The 18272-nt window shown below is 41.4% G+C and overlaps 1 protein-coding gene across 2 annotated transcripts in view; it reads right to left on the minus strand.

Moving 5' to 3' along the window:
• LOC140122412 (uncharacterized) overlaps window positions 1-18272 on the minus strand; it is a 74880-nt gene that overhangs the window by 13283 nt on the left and 43325 nt on the right. For both annotated transcript variants that reach the window (XM_072143226.1, XM_072143227.1), the window contains 14 exons: window positions 15567-15656; window positions 14775-14963; window positions 13326-13516; window positions 12015-12197; window positions 10379-10523; window positions 9917-10063; window positions 8883-9113; window positions 7492-7685; window positions 5859-5986; window positions 3879-4048; window positions 3550-3729; window positions 2781-2915; window positions 2420-2563; window positions 1095-1333 (listed from right to left, as the gene is read on the minus strand). In XM_072143226.1, coding sequence (XP_071999327.1) covers window positions 1095-1333; window positions 2420-2563; window positions 2781-2915; window positions 3550-3729; window positions 3879-4048; window positions 5859-5986; window positions 7492-7685; window positions 8883-9113; window positions 9917-10063; window positions 10379-10523; window positions 12015-12197; window positions 13326-13516; window positions 14775-14963; window positions 15567-15656 — 2366 coding nt within the window. The remainder of the gene's footprint in view (window positions 1-1094; window positions 1334-2419; window positions 2564-2780; window positions 2916-3549; window positions 3730-3878; window positions 4049-5858; window positions 5987-7491; window positions 7686-8882; window positions 9114-9916; window positions 10064-10378; window positions 10524-12014; window positions 12198-13325; window positions 13517-14774; window positions 14964-15566; window positions 15657-18272) is intronic.

Here is an 18272-nt window from a genome sequence, read left to right on the forward strand (position 1 = left end):
CCTTCCATCCACCATAAGCGATTCAACACAGGGTGTCACAGAAAGTCCCAAATTCTGATGCCAGGGGGGTCACGTGACCTACGGTTCCCAAAGGCAACAGACAAACTTTATCAGGGTAAGTACAATGTGCGAGACCCTATAAGGGTCTAGTACAGGGGTAGGGAACCTATGGCTCGGGAGCCAGATATGGCTCTTTTGTTGGCTGCATCTGGCTCTTAGACAGCTGTGGCTACATATCTACTTGGGGGCATGTGCTGTGGCTACCTATCTGGTAGCCGCCGGTCTTTATTGGAACCCGGGAAGTGAGCAACGCCAATCAGCAGGGCACTGGCCCTTTAAATCTGTGAGTGTCCGCGCGCTGGCCACCCAGGACGGGAGCCGGAAAGTGGTGGGTTGAGTGAGCTCTGAAAGGGGCGCTGCCACGTAGAGGGGCACTGGTGTGCCTGCGATTCGAGACCTAGATCGCAGGGGCAACGGTGACATTAAGACTACCTATCTATTGGGGGGGGCATGTGCATAAGGTACGGCTCTTACGGAATAACATTTTAAAATATGTGGCGTTCATGGCTCTCTCGACCAAAAAGGTTCCTGACCCCTGGTCTAGTACTTACTATGGTAATGTTGTTATTAGTGACCAATCCCTTTAAAGATAATGGCCCAGATTTATCAAAATCACCCTGTGTAGTGTGCAGGGTGCAGCAGATTGCTCAGACGGAGTGCACCAGCTTTTTTCGGTGAACCTTTAACATACGGTGTGCACGCTAATTCTGTTGGACACTACATGGTAAATGTGGCGCATGGTCCGACTGTGCACCGGAACGCCCCTTTATGTGCAGAATTTTGTGTTACGTCAGATATATTGCAGCCGAGACACAAACAATCAATTTTTATGAAAAAAAATCCATATGTAATAAGCTCCTCCTAGTGGTGGCTAATGGTAGCCAAAACTTTAGCAATTATATCTACTTGCATGCAAGAGATTCAGAGCTCTGACATATTCTGGTTTTATTTAAAGATTAAGAAACAAAATTGTGTCTAATTGTGAAGTAACTGATGTCTAATGGATGTCTCAGTTTCTACTGCTGTAGACCTACCTGCTTCTCTCTGTCTCGGTTTTCTTAATGAAAGCTCTTAGTTCAGTGTTGGATTTCTGCAAAGTTTCTCTTTCACGTGTCATGTCACCAAGATCTCGGCGCAGCTCTAGAGCTTCCTTCCTTTGCAATTCACAGGTCTCTTCGGTCTCCCGCAGCAGGCGCTGTACTTCAATGAGGTCCCTACGCAGTCCATCTCTTGCATCTTCTGCTAAACGAAGTTGAGTCCTCAGCTCTTCCACCTGCATGGAAGAAGTGGTGGTTTTCTATCATTAAATAGTGAATAATTACTTGGCTAGTTGTCTGCTAAGTTATAGTCTAGATATCATAAAAATGGCAGCTACTGCTTACTGTAAAAATAAAAAAAACACACCCTCATATTGAATGTAAGGGATCCAGCACTGTCTATAGCAGTGATGGCTAACCTATGACACTGGTGCCAGAGGTGGCACTCAGAGCCCTTTCTGTGGGCACTCAGGCCATCACCAGAGATGACTCCAGGTATCTTCCTGCAGTCCCAGACAGCCCAGGACTTGCTGTGCACAGAGCTATTTTAAAGTGACAGCACTACCTGGGACTATTTTCTGCTATATTGGTGCCTCAGGGTGCTGCTATCAATGAAAACTGTGACAGAGAAGGGAGTATAAATCACAAATTAAATTTCTGTGTTGGCACTTTGCGATAAATAAGTGGGTCTTTGTTGTAATTTGGGCACTCGGTCTCTAAAAGGTTTGCCATCACTGGTCTATAGTATGTAAGTTCCCAGATAACATAATCAAATTCTTGCTCCACAGATAAATTCACACTTTTAACCAAATAGTTTAGGATATGTCAAACCAATATTTTCCAAGATCTCAAAAAGTTTCAGATATGTTAAATGACATTGAAGCTCTATGTAGTGTTTAGGAAGAGTAGTGAGTCACAGCAGCTAGGTCTCCACTTGCCAACATGAGAGGATAATCACCAGAAACACAATACAAAGTTTGATGAAAGGTTAGGTTTTCTTTAAGGCCAAGGCTCCAGGTTTGACACGTAAGTTGCTGTAGATCAGTAATGTTGCCAGGTCTATGCTGTAACGCTTTATAAATAAACATTGTCTAGGCATGAATTATGTAGTCTTGGAATTTTACAAGTTCCAATATGATCCCAAAGGATTTTCTATCTCTGGTGCTACAGAAAAAGGAGTAAGAAAAAGTCCAAAATGTGTCTCCATCCCTCATAAACATAATGAATGAGGTGAGAATGATTACATCCGATGACTCCAGTAGATATCATTGTGTATAGCGGTAATGGAAATGAATATCTGATTCATTAGCTGTGAAGTTTACCTCTTTGGTCAGGTTTTCCCTTTCTTGACTCAATTGTTTGACACGTTCGCACAGACTCTTGTTCTCCCTGGAGTGCGCTGACACAGCATCTTCAAACTCAGACTGCAAAGTCTTCAGCTCTGAGGAGATCCCGTCCAGCATTGCCTGCTCGATTTACAAAGAGATATATCCAATTCTTAAGCCTTATCTTATTATTCACACTGTATTATAAAATGCCCACTAACAAATGTCAAGACAGATACTCCCTGGCGCAATGTATTTCATGTGTAATCATATATACACCATATACATTAGATGAGAGCTCATAATCTCTTTGGAACGTATTGTGTAATTGTGTATTGTGTGCATCGCATGAACGGACCTTGTCCTGGTCTTGTCTAATCTGAGCTTCCCGTCTAAATCTCTCAGCCTCCAGTTTGGTGTCAGAAAGCTCCCTCTGGGTCTGCATCAGCCTCTCACTCAAAGTATTCTTCTCAGTTTCCTTTTGGAGCAAAGCCTGAACAAAAACAAAAAAAAGAGTTCAGTGCTCAAAAGTACAGAACACAAAAATGACACATATAAACATACATACGCTCCACATATCCTCATCCAGTATGAAGGGCTATGTGTACACTTTTGTAACCATGGGGTGAGACAAGAGGCAAACATACTGGGGCACATTTACTGAGAATGGTGCAGTTTGCCTGTGCAGTGTGCAGTGGGCGCCGGATTCAGGATTTCTGGCGCGCCTGTTCTTCATGGATCTGGCACCCTCTGCACTGCTCTGACAAAGTGCACCACTTTTTTTAGTGCAACTTTAACGTGGGGCATGCAACACAATTGTGTCTGTCTTTGCACGCCCCCTTCAGTGCAGAAATTTGTGTCGCATGAAGAATAGTGCAATTGCAACACAAAAGGGTCGCATGCGGCACCCTTCTTAAATACCTATGCAAGCGGTTTAAACTACAAAGAACGTGCAAAATTCATAAAAAAGTTGTTCCCAATATATTGTTATTTAGAGCAGAAAAGAACTGCAAAAATGGACATAAAGTCAGGTACCATTGACCATGAAAGCGTTAAATATCATAGCGCAACATAAATCCAGATTTATCAAGGAGATAACATATGAACATGTGCATGGATTTTCTTGCCTTCTGTTTCTCGTTTTCCACCTGCAGTAAACTTTCTTCTCTCTCTTCTTGCAGGCGAAGGATGTCTGTGCTCAGCTTCTGCCGGATGTTCTCACTCTCAGATAAAAGCTCCTCTTTCTCTTTTTCCATACGTTGGATCGCCTCCTGTTTCTCCTCCATCACAGCCAACAGCATTGACTCCTACAAGTCAGTGGTAGCAGGTGAAGTTATCAGACACAGGGTATAGGTTTTGTACAAAGAAACATTGTAGTGGCTGGGGACTAGTGGGACTTGTGTAGGTATCTGCACCAACTTCATCAATGGGATCTACCACTTAGTGATGTACAAACCTTCTCCCTCTTGAGGCGATCTACATTTTCTTGGTGTTGCTGGCTCTGATTATGGAGAGACATCTGTGCCGCTTGCTCGGTTTGGGCTAGCTGCAGCTCCACCTTCACCTTCTGCTGCCGCAGCTCAGCCAGGGCTTCTTCAGCCTCCAGAGCCTGGTGTTGAGCCTCCACTATCGTGAAAGAACTATTAGTGTATATTATACATTGAATAAAAATGTAATTAATTAAGCACATGGGGTCTGTAGTTTAATGGGGTCTGCTTTGCTTAATCCTGGTAAGTAATACAGGGATATGGTAGGAGGGAACATATTATTTTTTGTCTATTCAGATTTCTTTTTAGGAGTTTGGAAAAAACTGCGGGATCATCGTTTTGAGAGCTTCATGAATATCAGATAGATTTGGGTTTGAAGCTGGGAACCCCCAGCAAAAAGATTCTTGGAGGCCTCAGTAGGCAAAAGCAACACAGCAAGCAGAGTCCCAGCCCTTGGAACAAACGTAGAACACGCCAATTTTACTCTTAAACTTTAAGATTAGAAGCAGAAGAACATGATTCAGGGACCATGCATTGGCAAGATTTCATGGACTTACCACAGTGCAGAGGATGGGATTCCCAACATCATAGTGATAGATAATAGGAGTCCCTGCATCCCCTCTCTTATCATAATTACAATCTAGGGCTACTGTTTTGCAGGGAAATATGGACTCCTTGCATTATATATCACAATAATGCTGGGAGCCCTGCCCTCCATGCCCAACCATGGCCGTGTGCTTCTAACTTAAAGATCTCTTTTTATTGGGTCAGAATAACCCTTAATTTGCCGGGACTGTCCTGGCAAATTCAAGACATATGATAGGTATGGTGACTGCAGCTTATTGCCTACTAAGTGTGAGCTGAGTAGTAGAAATAGACAACATAGGTGTGATTCCACTTCTGTTCTCTGTTTTGCTCCTGGTGCAATTAGACTATATTAGGCTGCATTCACACTATTGTTAGGAGCCATCATTGACTGTTCCATTACAATCTATGGGAAGAATAGGTCAATGGGGTCCACTGAGTGTAGTTGGTAGCCATAGTGTGACATAGTGTGACCTGAATCCTCGTTGGACAACGCACCGTGGGATCGCAACAGGACCGGGTAAGTAAATCTGCCCAAATGGATCCATTAAGATCATGTTTTTAGAACCTGATATGAACTTAGGGCTTCTAGTAGGTGACCACTTAATAACGGATGTGAATTCATTTCTGTATAAGAGGAAACACTACTACTGCTTTACTAGAGCCTTGCACATATCTTTGTTAGGTCTTATCACACACTTCTATTCAGCTCATAAATGAAGCATTAAAATAACAGCCCAGAACCACATCAGCAGCTGCTGAGCCCATGTCAGATCATCCAGCAAGATACGCTGGATCACATTTGTACTATTTCGGACTCTACTTATCAGCATCATGTCATCGTGTTACACTGAGTACTGGGCGGATTATCTGTGTTTAACATAATTCACATTAATGTTGTGTCTAAAATATATTTTAAAAAAACTTTCATTTTGCGTGCGGTAATCTTCAGCTGGCTCTTTTTCAGAGACTCTATTAAGCCATTGTATAATTTACTACCTCATATGCTTCATTTTAAATGGACCCTGAAGAATATTTTGTAAAAATTGTGCCAGGCAGTCATCCCGGCATGACCCTTTCTGGCCACCTTTCCTGAACTCTGCATACAGAAAGTCGTGTGAGTATCACTGGGATTCAGCCAGACAATAGGTGCACGTGGCTTGTTAAAAGCCTTTTATCTTGATGAATGTACATGGAAGATTATCTGCTGACGAACTACGGCTCCTACAAGTCTCTATTATGGGAGAGATCCTTGGTGATTTTATGATCCAGATGTACATTAACTTAAACGATTTGGAAATAAGTATACAGACACAAGGATATAAGATTCATTACATGGACCAGGACCGGCTGGGGGTTTATACCTTGAAGGTTTTGTTTAGCAAGAATTAAGGAGTGTATCTCCCCTTCTAACTGTTCTCTGCGATCTTCCAGCTGTCCCGCCCGCCGCTGTGCATCATATAAGGTGCTCTCTAGAGATTCCTTCTGTGCTCTACGAGATCAGGACAGAAAAACTTAAGTCACAGAGCAAAGGGTTAAAAATGCCTTCCGATTTAAAGGGGTTTTTCCACTTTCAGCAAGTAATTGATATTGTTTGTAATAATAATGTAATAATAAAATGTTACACAAACTTCCAACATGCTTTTTGTATCAATTCCTCATGGTTTTCTATAGCTCTGCTTGCTGTCAGCTTCATTATTTACTTCCTGTGGATATAAAGTAGTAAAGTAAAAAAAGTTTAAAAATCTCCACTGGCAACAGTAAAAAAGCTAGAACTTTATTAGATCCATATTAAAAAAAAAAGTGACATCACTAGAAAAATGAATAGTAACGCGTTTTGAACAAGAGAAAATGACTGTTTAATTATACCTGGTAATGCGAGCATCGCAAGCACTTTCATATATGGAGGAACGCCAGCAGAAACACAAACGGGAGGAGCGTGTGGATCCAGAGCATTACAGAAACAATGACGGGAGGAGCATATGGATCCGAAGGATCGTGAAAGACAATCACATGACATGTAGGTAAAACACAGGATTGAGCGTATGACAAATAAAAAGGAAAAACAAATCAAGATACAAACATAAGATCACTTATGTAATTAGCTCCCCAAAGGGCATGAATTACAGGGGTGATCTTATGTTTGTATATTGATTTGTTCTTCCTTTTTATTTGTCATACGCTCAATCCTGTTTTTTACCTACATGTCATGTGATTGTCTGTTACGATCCTTTGGATCCATATGCTCCTCCCGTTCTTAATGTCATGTTTCTGTAATGCTCTGGATCCACACGCTCCTCCCGTTTACAGTCGTGTTTCCGGTGGCGTTCCTCCTTATATAAAAGTGCTTATGATGCTCGCATTACCAGGTATGATTAAGGACTGTCATTTTCTCTTGTTCGAAACGCGTTACCATTAATTTTTCTAGTGATGTCACTTATGGATCTAATAAAGTTCTAGCTTTTTTACTGTTGCCAGTGCTGATTTTTAAACTTTTTTCCTGTGCTTATATTCTTACCTTGGATCCAGACCAAACGTTTATCACATCCGGCAGGCCATTATCTGGGACGTAGGGGGGAGCACCTGCATTTTTTCTTTTTCCTCTTTTTTTTGGATATAAAGTGGTCCCAGGTCATGTGATATCACACAGGTCCACGGTTCGCTATATCCCCGGTCATGTGATATCACACAGGTCCACGGTTCGTTATATCCCCTGTCATGTGACGTCACACAGGTGCACAGCTCATTATAACACACAGCTCTGATTGCACTGTGATACCAACGAGCCCTGCACCTGTGTGACGTCACATGATAAAGAACCGTTTTTTATTCACAGGAAGTAAATGAAAGTTTCTAAAGAATGACAGCAAGCAGAGATCTAGAAAACTGAGGAATGGATATTGGAAAATTATATAACTTTTCATTGCACAAATGATATCAACAATTTGCTTAAAGTGGACAACCCCTTTAACTTAGTGTCAGTAAAAGAAGCCTTACTGTAGTTGAGCAAGTTCATCTTCTTGTTCCTGCCGTTCCGCTTCCAGGGCTGCTACCTGCACTCCAAGCTCTGCATTCTGATTGGTCAGCTCTTCAATTCGCTGTCCTGCGCGTTGCAAGGCTGATGCTTGTACGTCCAAATCCCTGCGGTTTTCTTGCAACTGATCTTGAAGGGTTTGTACTACTGTGTTGGCCTGACCGGTGGCAGATAAAGAGATAAAATTAACTGGATGAACATTAATAAATAGCATGAGGCTATATGTATATCTAGTACTGTGTATCACATGACCTTCATCATTAGTACTGGAAGTGTTGCAAAATATGTAACTATTTCACCAGTCACCAATGTCAATCAACCAGCAGTCTTATAATTGTGCAGACGCCTAGGTCAGTCTTCATTTTAGGATGTTGTCAGATAACAACTAATTTATATGCTTGCAACATTTTTGTACTTCAAAAACTTACAGAAATCAATAGTACAAGAGAACACAAGATATTTTGGAATATATCTTATCAGATTAATGTGCTTCTTTCTACACCTTTATTTCTCCCTTCTTTCTTCCTAATTTAAACTTTACTCTGAAATCTCAGTTGAATTCCATCTTCCTAGTAAGAGAGACAGAAGCTCACTGAGGTGCCAGATTACATAGAAGCTCTATGGAGAAGGGAGGGGGAGTCACAGAAGCCATGTATCCAATCACTGGCATTGAGAAAGGACTGCAAACTGTAGCTACAGACATCCAAGGTGAGTAGAAAATTAAAGGGGTTGTCCACTCTGAGCAAATAATTGATATTGTTTGAGTAGGGAAAAGTTATACAATTTACCAATATACTTTCTGTATCAATTCCTAGTGGTTTTCTAGACCTCTGCTTGCTGTGCTGCTATAGAAAGCTTCTATGTTTACTTGCAGTGGACAGAAATCTGTCCATGGTCTTGCGAGGGACACACAGGTGCATGAGCTGTTATTATAACAGAGAGTAATAGGAGCTATGCGATACTAACAGCTTGTGCACGTGCATGTCCATCACAAGACCATGGATAGATTGATATCCAGTGGAAGTAAACATTGAAGATTCTATAGCAGAACAGCAAGAAGAGATCTAGAAACTGTGATGAATTGATACAGAAAATATATTGGAAAACTGGATAACTTTTCCTTACACAAACCATTTCAATTATTTGCTGATATTGGACAACCCCTTTAGGATTACAAATCACATAATGACTAGAAAAGGTGTTATTCCTCATGTACTTGCTTCTAAATCCTGGAATGTTGGTAGATAAATGGGGACCATTTAAACACCATGTCCGTTTGTAAAAGCTTATTATATTTATTCTATAAAAATATTATTTTGTAAATATAGAAAAAGTAATGGTTCAGGCTACTTACCTGAGCAAGCTGCTCCTTTAGCTTAGCCCTCTCTCTGCGCACACCATGCAGCTGCTCCTCAATCCTCTGTTGCTTTTCTTCCATCTCTCGGCATCTCCGTTCCATTCCGGCTCTTTCTGTCTGGAGTTGAGAAACCTCAAGGTCCAGTGCTTCCCTCTGCTCCCGCAGTGCAGCGCAGCTAGCCTCACTAACACGCCTGTCCTCCTGCAGCGAACTGCGCTCGGCCTCCAGCTGTATGAGAAGGTGTGAAAATCGGAACAAAGTGATTCCTGCTAGTTACACAAGTTGAAAATGCATAAGTTTGTGTATGTTTACAATGTGTTTGCCTGCTTTTAATCCATTTCACAGCTGCTTACACTAGAAATGAAGATAAACAGATGCAAAGCAGCCAAATGCATGCGTTCAGTCCGTTTAAAAACAGTCCAACAGGTTATTGGCACAAGATCTTTTGGTTGGCCATACTATCAGACGGCCTACAATATAGGAAAGTTTACTATTATAGTACTTGGTAGGGAACAAGTATGATTTCATAAATAGCTCAGATTTAGGGTAGTTTCACATTGGCGTTGGTGCTGTGGGTGGGGCTGAGGTTGTATTTACATGTGGCGTTTACATTGTTTTTACAAAACGCAAATGTTAACAGCAATGTAATTAGGTAAATCTCCTCTCTTCAGCTGTTGTATGGTGTTTCAAAACGGAATGAGAACCCCAAGTATGAGTTTTCCTAAGTCAATGCCTGTGTATCAGCTCCAGCTGCTGCTGTTCTAACCTCGTTTTGTACCTGGATAAGGAGATGCTATGAAGGGGGTTGTCTGAAGGCTGAAAAACTTGGCTTCTTTCTTCAAAAATTAGTGCCATACCTGACCACCCATTGTGTTTAGTATTGCAACTTATCTCCAGTTATTTCTATATATGTGAACGGCAATACCGGCACTGGCTATGGTCCGGTGTAGTGATAGAGAACACATGTAAATAAAGAATTGAATTGATAGTTGATGTACGTTTAATGTAAACAAGTTAAGAGCGAGGTATACCTGTAATATCAGACGATTCAGGGCCACTTTATCTTGTGCTAAGCCTTCGTTTAGTGCACCCATTTTGGCCAACGAGTCGTTCAGTGCTGCCCGTTCACTGCGCATCTGGTTGAGTGCCAGCTCCAGTTCTGCTCTGCTAGACTCGGCCTGACATGGAAATACGTTTTATAAACACACAATCAGCTGTGTACTGTACTTAGATCAATATTTTGCATCTCATGCAGAGTTCTTGGCCCCAGAAGGAAAGCCTATTTTGTATGACCCGGTGATCAGCACATTTTGGATTAGCACTTAGCGACTGATTCTTTAGCATCAACACTATTGTTTTGTTGGTATGTTATCTCACTAGAAAACGAGCATGGTTACTTGTCATAATTGTACAATTGGGGAAATATGGCAGACATATCATACTTTATAAGTGGGACAGGCCTGACATGCATTTTTTTTTAGCCAAATACTCACCTTGCTAAGTGCGCTGGATACAGCATCTTTCTCTCCATGCAGGACATCTCTCTCCAGAACCGTCTGACTAAGGGTCTCTCTGACAGTAACCAGGTCTTTCTTCAGCACTGAAACTTTTTCTTCCAACTTCTCTTGGGTCCTTTGCCTACATCAGTACAGAAGGAGATAGCCATCACTAAGAGAATAATCACATGTATCTTCAGATCTGGGGCAAAACACATTTTCCCCACATTTTGGTAATGAGCTTGTTCCTTATTTCTAATAAATGTAAAATCCTAGTGGTTAAAAGGATGAGGCCTTCTTCCGGGATAAGGACATTAGCATAAAATCAAAGAATCTCACAGGCCCACTTTCTCCACTAAATATGTATTTCAACAAATCCCTTATTATCGGCTTAGCGATTGAAGATAATAACGAGGGTCCGAACACAGGTGTGAACTGGGTTAATTCTTGTCTAGATTAATTTTCCCTGTATTCATTACCCATTCACCTTTGACTAATACAGTCGTGTGTGTGTGTATGTGAGAGCAGAAAGAGTTAACTGTCAGCCCTTAATATCACAGAGGTGTTTCCATCTCAGGTATTTAGGACATACAGATGTGTCATAAATATCAGATACATGATGGGTTAATAACAATAATAATTCCCTTATTTATATAGCGCACAAAGATTACACAGCGCTGCACAGAGCTTCCTAATCAGTCCCTGTCCCTAATGGGGCTCACTATCTAATCAACCTACCAGTACGTTTTGGAGTGTGGGAGGAAACCGGAGGACCCAGAGGAAACCCATGCAAACACGGAGAGAACATACAAACTCTTTGCAGATGTTGACCCAGGTCCCCAGCGCTGCAAGGCTGTAATGCTAACCATTGCACCTATCTTACAAAAAAGCCAAGGGGTGTAGCACAGCCAGATGCGTGCGAGCCAAATGCACATAGATCAACTTCAACAAAGCCACAAGAAAAAGAATGCATTCAAGGGTGGCTCAAAGGGTAATGCAAACAAAATCAAATTTTATTAGTACAGAAACAAATAATCCACGACATGTTAAAAACATTTAAAATACAAAGAACCAAAAACAATGTCCAGTGACCTGGTATCGGTTCACCGTGACTGCCTACTGTCAATCACTCAATAGTGATCTTGTTCCTCCCCAAGGAACAACCCTCAGCCTGTTCATTGCACACAAAATGTGTATAAAGTGCTAAAAGTGCTAAGTACAACCATGAAAATATAGAAATTGTATGCTAGTGCCTAATACAAAGGTAAGCGCGACAATGATCAAGGGGGAGAAGTTCAGAAGATGAGAGGTTACCACATGAAGATCTGCACGTTGTAAGGGGAGGCGAGAAGAGACAGAGGCACTGGGCTCCCACCTATCTTGGGAACAATGTTCCTCTGACCCCCTTCTGGTGGCAGAGCAGCACATGCCAAAACAGACAGACTACATTATATTATGTCAATACAATACAATTTTTTTCCTTTTGACCATAAAAATAATTAATAATTATAAATAATTATGTGCATATTAAGATCAAGCATTTGTAAAGTTACTTTTTATAGCAAATTATCGTTGGTGTCGTGCTATGAATCAATCTTATAACTATGTGAGAAGAAGTTGCTGCTTCCTTTACCCTCTCTCCAGCTCCTTCTGGTTCCGTTCTCGCTCCCTGTTCAGTTCCTCCTTCTGTTCTTCCAGAACCTCCCTCTGCCGCAGTAATTCCGTGTTCACGGCCTTCAGTCTTTCTATCTCTGTTAGTGAGGCCTCTGCCCTCTGTTTTGCTGTCTCTAAAGACTCTTCTATTGATTCCTTCTCTCTGAAAGATCAGAAACACATATAATCCATCTTCCTTATATTTGACCATTCTAAACTACAGGAGCTAAAATTAACAAAAAATTAAAAACCCAAAACATTGATATTTATAATGTTTACAGGGTCGTGGTCAGCAGAGTACAGGTCACTTGTTATCTTAACTCTAAGCCATCACTGAACTGTGAGGATGGACCAATATAGTCAATAGTCAGCTCCTTGTTACATAGATTTAGGGAACAAAATGTTTTGTGTCATTGATAAGAAAACAGAAGCCTGAGTCAGCAAAATGTCATCCCCTTCCAAAGAATATAAGGTACATAACTAATTTATTGAATATAGGAAAATACTAAATAAAATTAATCAAAAAAGTCTCCAAAGTGGAATTGCCACTGTCTGAGTATCAGCGAGAAAAGTGATCAATGAATTAATAATCTCCATGCAATAATAATAATAATCTCAAGCATATCCCATAACACTATACTGTATATTTCAATGGACTCTGACATAAGGAACATAGAAAATTAGTAATAATATAAATCATTCAAAAGATAGGAGTGTGGATTCTGCTCCCAAGAGCTTACAATCCACAAGGAAATTATTATAGGTCTATAAGAGGTCCAGTAAAAGTGTTTGTTCTATACAATGTGACAACCAGCTTTAACAGACTGTAAGCTCTTATTGTACCTTATGACTGTTTGTACTCTGTAATGTAATATTATATTTGTATATGACCCCCTAAGATTTGTAAAGCGCTACGGAATATGATGGCGCTATATTAATAAAGATTATTATTATTTATGCTAACCTGGGGCTCCATGAACCTTGGTATAATGAAGGGCATAGGTTGGGTTGGTACAAAGCCAATAATATGATTTATGTCATTCAGTTTTTTGGGGACATTTCCCCTTTATAGCAGGGAGTTTCGCATTTCATATACTGACACTACAATTGAAGACTTACCTCTACCATAGGACCCAACCTCCAATGTGTGTTAATGCAGAGGAAGTAAAAATAAGAGTACTTGGTTAAAATACTCATATTTCTGTAACGCTCATAAAAACATGGTGCAAAGAGAAGACAACAAGTTTTCCAAGGTGAACATCAGACAAAAACTAAACCCAGATGAATGTACCTGTTTAGTGACTCCAGGCTGGACTGACACCTCTGAGACTCCTGTCTCACGTTCTCCAGGAGGTGACTGATCTCATCCTTCTCCCTCTTTATCTCCAGCCCTCTTCTCTCTGAGTCTTCTAGACTGTCCAACAGCTGCCTCTTGGTGTCCTCCACAGACTGTAGTGCACTCGCCAATTCAGTGAGCAGCTCCTGCACAAGAACAAGCACGATAAAGGGCAAGTATAGATAGATGATATCAGACCACTATGTCTGATATAGATCAATAGGCCAGACAACATCTCTTCTGCTCCACAATATTAATGAATGGATTGAGTTGCTATCACCTTTCAGTAAGCTTGCCGTTAGCCTGACTCACTAAACTTAAAGGGGTTGGCCACTTTTAGAAATTGATATTGGTTGTGTAATGAACACTCATACAATTTTCCAATATACTTTGTGTAAGAATTCCTAATTGTTTTCTAGATCTCTGCTTGATGTCATTCTACAGGAAGCTTCATTGTTTACTTCCTGTGGATATAAACCTTGTCTCTGGTCATTGTGACGTTACACAGGTGCACGGCTCATTATATCCTTGGTCATGTGATGTCACACAAGAACACGGCTCATTATATCACTGGTCATGTGACGTCACACAGGTACTTGGCACGTTATATCCCTGGTCCTGTGATGTCACACAGGTGCACAGCTCGTTATATCCCTGGCCATATGATGTCACACAGGTGAATGGCTCATTATATCCCTGGTCATGTGATGTCACACAGGTACACGGCACGTTATATCCCTGGTCATGTGATGTCACACAGGTACACGGATCATTATATCACTGGTCATGTGATGTCACACAGGTACACGGCACGTTATATCCCTGGTCATGTGATGTCACACAGGTACATGGATCATTATATCACTGGTCATGTGATGTCACACAGGTACACGCTTCATTATAACACACAGCTTTGACTACTCTCTGTGATATAACGAGCCGTGCACCTGTATGACATCCCATGAACAGGGGACAGTTTATATTCACTGGAAGTAAACAATGAAACTTGCTATAGAATGACAGCAAGCAGAGATCTAGGAAACCGTGAGGAATTGATACACAAAATATATTCAAAAATGTATTATATTTTATTATGTAGTTGCATTAATTTGCTAAAAGCGGACAACCCCTTCAAGATCTATCAGTCTTATAATGTTGTTTATCAAATATCAGTGATACAAAGGAAGATTCTTTCATGGCCACCATCATCCACATGTATGTCCTTCACCATTCTGGTATTTGGTCTAAACAAACAAAGACCTCCTTTTCCATGCCTCATGCATTTTTTTTCTGCTAGTGATTGACCATCTAGACTTCAATAGAAAATGGAGTAGATTGACCTTACACTTGGAGTTTCTACATTGGTTTCATAATGAATATGTATATGACCCCCCCCCCCCTTACTTTCTCTCTCTGCTGGCGTCTCTGCAGAGCATTTTGCACTGCCCTAATGGCCGAGTCTTGTCGGTGAGGTGAACGGCCACGAGTAGGAGACCTTCTGCTGGATGGAGATACAGAACGTTGCATGTCCTCAGTAGCATTTCTGTCCTCCTCTGCATCTCCAGTGTCAGGTCTTGTATCTGCCTCACACACCTGAAAATAGAGGAACCCGTAAATACAATGGGAAAGGTGCCTAAACATGTAGTATCTAGGTTTTATGGTGTATTTGGTGGTTTTGATATCTAGTTTTGGATGCGAGTAGAAACTGTATGGAATAATAATTCTAGAATGATTTTCAGGCACTAATTTGAGGAATGGTGTAGTGTCAGATTCTAAGAAATAGGCTACATTCACACTGCCATATGGGGGATGTATATACGGCCAATGTACGTCCCCCATAGACGGCAATGGGCGCCCGGGGCCCAACTGGAGCGGTACGGTGACGCACACGTGCATCACCGTACCGCTCTGTAGTCCGGGAAAAGATAGGACATGACCTATCTTTCTCCGTAGCGCGGCGCCATGTTATATTTTCCTACGGTACAGCGGGCAGTGTGAATGTAGCCATAGTGTTCCAGTACTGCTTCATGAGACATAGCAGTATGTGCCGGCCATATCAGCAATGGTGACAGGTCCTCTTTAAGTCATATTTGCTAAAATCTGAAATCTCTGTGGTATTTGAATGGCAGGAATTAGGCAGCAGCTTTGTGTATAAAGCTTCTCTTATGTTACGCAGTATAATACCTGAGTACATACCTGAGCGATGGTATTCAAGATCTGCTGCAGCGACTCACATTCCTCTCTGACACCTTCCAGCTCTTGCCAAGTATTACAGCCAGTGCTTTCCTGTAACCACATAGGACATAGGTGACTTGTTAATATACTTTAAGTACATAGCAATAATATGGCTCTATTCTGTATGAAGCCACTGAAGGATTGCAGTAAAAGTTCATAGTGGGAATTCACACCTGCGTTTGACAGGTTCAGTCCCCCCTTCTGTTATTTAACAGCGGGAATAATAGCACAACAGCGCACATTTTTTTTCTGATTTTTTTATAGCAGAATTGTAACGGAAGGCAACTTTCCTTAAAGGGAACCTGTCAGCAGAAATTGACCTTATAAGCCACTACCAGTATGTTGCCAAGCAGCTGAACACCTTCCAGATCTTGTTTCTTTCATGACCCAGTGTGGTGGCATCATCCAGAAAATCTACTTTGAAGTTAGATGTAAACTGGTTGGAGGTAGAGACTGAAGTCAAGCTCTCTCTTCCTCAGAAAGCCCCCTTCACAGTAATTGATGGTCCTTCATCCAGAGACATCACCAACCAGATCTCCTGATGTCCGATGCATAGTGTCAATCACAGAGAAGGAGGCGTTCAGAGCCCCTCACCTTGACTTCAGTGATAAATTCTCCTCCTCCCTGACTTTATACAACCAACTTTTCACTTCAAAGTTGATTTTCTGGAGGATGCCAACACACTGGGCCATGAAAGAAACAGAAACTAGAAGGCATTAGGCTGTAGTGGTTTATAAGGCCAATTACTGATGACAGGATCCCTTTAAGTTGAATTCTATGGGGAACAGAACGTGAGTGGAGACTGTCAAGGAGCTTTGAAGACTCAGTAAAAAGTTCCTCTTGCTAGTAGGACAATATTTTGTAGAAATTTCACTCCACTGAGGTTATTAGTAACTCACCAGTAACCTCACAGGACCACAAGTATAAATAATGGCAAAAATATCAGGTAATGATTGCTTTCTCTCCCATCTAACAAAACTACCACCAAGTGGTGGAGATGAGTATGTGCAATGCTTTACATCTACTGCTATACCCCTGAAGGATGATTTTATGTTTTTTATACCAAATGTATCGCTCCTCAGGGAACGCAGGCTGTCATTTGTTGGTACCTAAGATCAAGGTATTATAAAGACCTGGTCTGCAGCTCTGAGTTAATTCAGTCTAGTTCTAGTCTCCATGTGGACACATCTCTACAGCACAAATATTTTGGACACAATGGCACTGCGTGCAATTGTATCAGAAATACATATACATCAATAAAGATCTCACTAAGATCTTCAGATATTTATTGATTTATACACATCTCCTACAGCACACAGATTGCCGAGCTACTGAGCCAAACTGGGGTATTCCCACTAAGACACGATTCTCAAATTCAATGTTATAAACAAAAATACTGCATTTCACAGATATAATTCCAACCTGTCTCTATCAGTCCTGGTGTACACAATTTTGGTTACCCCTGTACCCGACCCTGGATCTTCTGACTTTAGGGTCGGCAGACTAAATGTTCTCATGTCTGATGCTGCACTTAGCTGCTCTCTGCCTCCAGCCCCCACCCTGCCATTCCAGGACTAGCTCACACATACACCCACTCTGACTTCCTGCCAGCGTGAGGAGAATGAAGCTACAAGATGCAGGCAGATAAGATCTTTATCCATCGGAGGGGGAGGCATATAGTACAGCCGACTGTATGGCTGTGATAGCAGAGAGGAGAATGTGTTATATGCATCTAATCCATCTCATCATCTCTCATCTCTGATCTGTCTCATGTCTATTTCTATGTGTTAGATAATAGTAAATGTTCAGAAGCTAAATAAAAGTGTATATAAACTCTGTACCCTGATAATCTAAGCACATTGTCAACACACAGCATCTCATAGCACTAGAGGGTTCATAATGGGGCAGATTTACTTACCCAGTTCATTTGCGATCCAGCGGCGCCTTCTTTGCGGTGGATTCGGGTCCGGCCAGGATTCACTAAGGCAGTTCCTCCGACATCCACCAGGTGTCGCTGCTGCGCTGAAGACCATCGGAATGCACTGAAGTTCACCGTCCTATCTTGGGTGAAGGTAAGCGCGTGGCGACACTTTTTAAAAAAAAATACTTCGGTTTCTCTAAATCCCCCGATTTCCGTCGAGTGCACGCTGGCGCCGACGCGCCACAATCCAATCGCGTGCGCCAAACACCCGGGGCAATTCAGGGAAAATCGGAGCAAATCGGAAATATTCGGGTAACACGTCGGGAAAATGTGAATCGGGCCCTTAGTAAATGACCCCCAATGTGTCTGCTTAGAGAGTCTCTGCCCACACCCTGGGATTTTACACTGACCATCACTAAGTGATACGGCAAACAGCAAAACTGAGTAAAATTGTAAAATAAAGGGTTAAAAACTATCTTTATTGTGCAAACATCACTAGGGGATTACAATGTCACTTTACTATTGATTTATGTAAAATTTGTTGAAAAGTTTTTTTATAACTTTTACTACTGATGCTAGATGATAAATGAGCAGCATCTCTATATGCGTTACATAAATGATAGGTACGCTTTCATTTTCCAACATACATTACAATGTAATTCTTATCTCCAACATTAGGATACCTTTACTATATATTTAAAAAATTTGTATATATTTTGCAAACCCCTTTAATTCTGCTGTGAGAG

Source organism: Engystomops pustulosus, chromosome 3, assembly GCF_040894005.1.
Source record: "Engystomops pustulosus chromosome 3, aEngPut4.maternal, whole genome shotgun sequence".
Classification (NCBI taxonomy): Eukaryota; Metazoa; Chordata; class Amphibia; order Anura; family Leptodactylidae; genus Engystomops; species Engystomops pustulosus.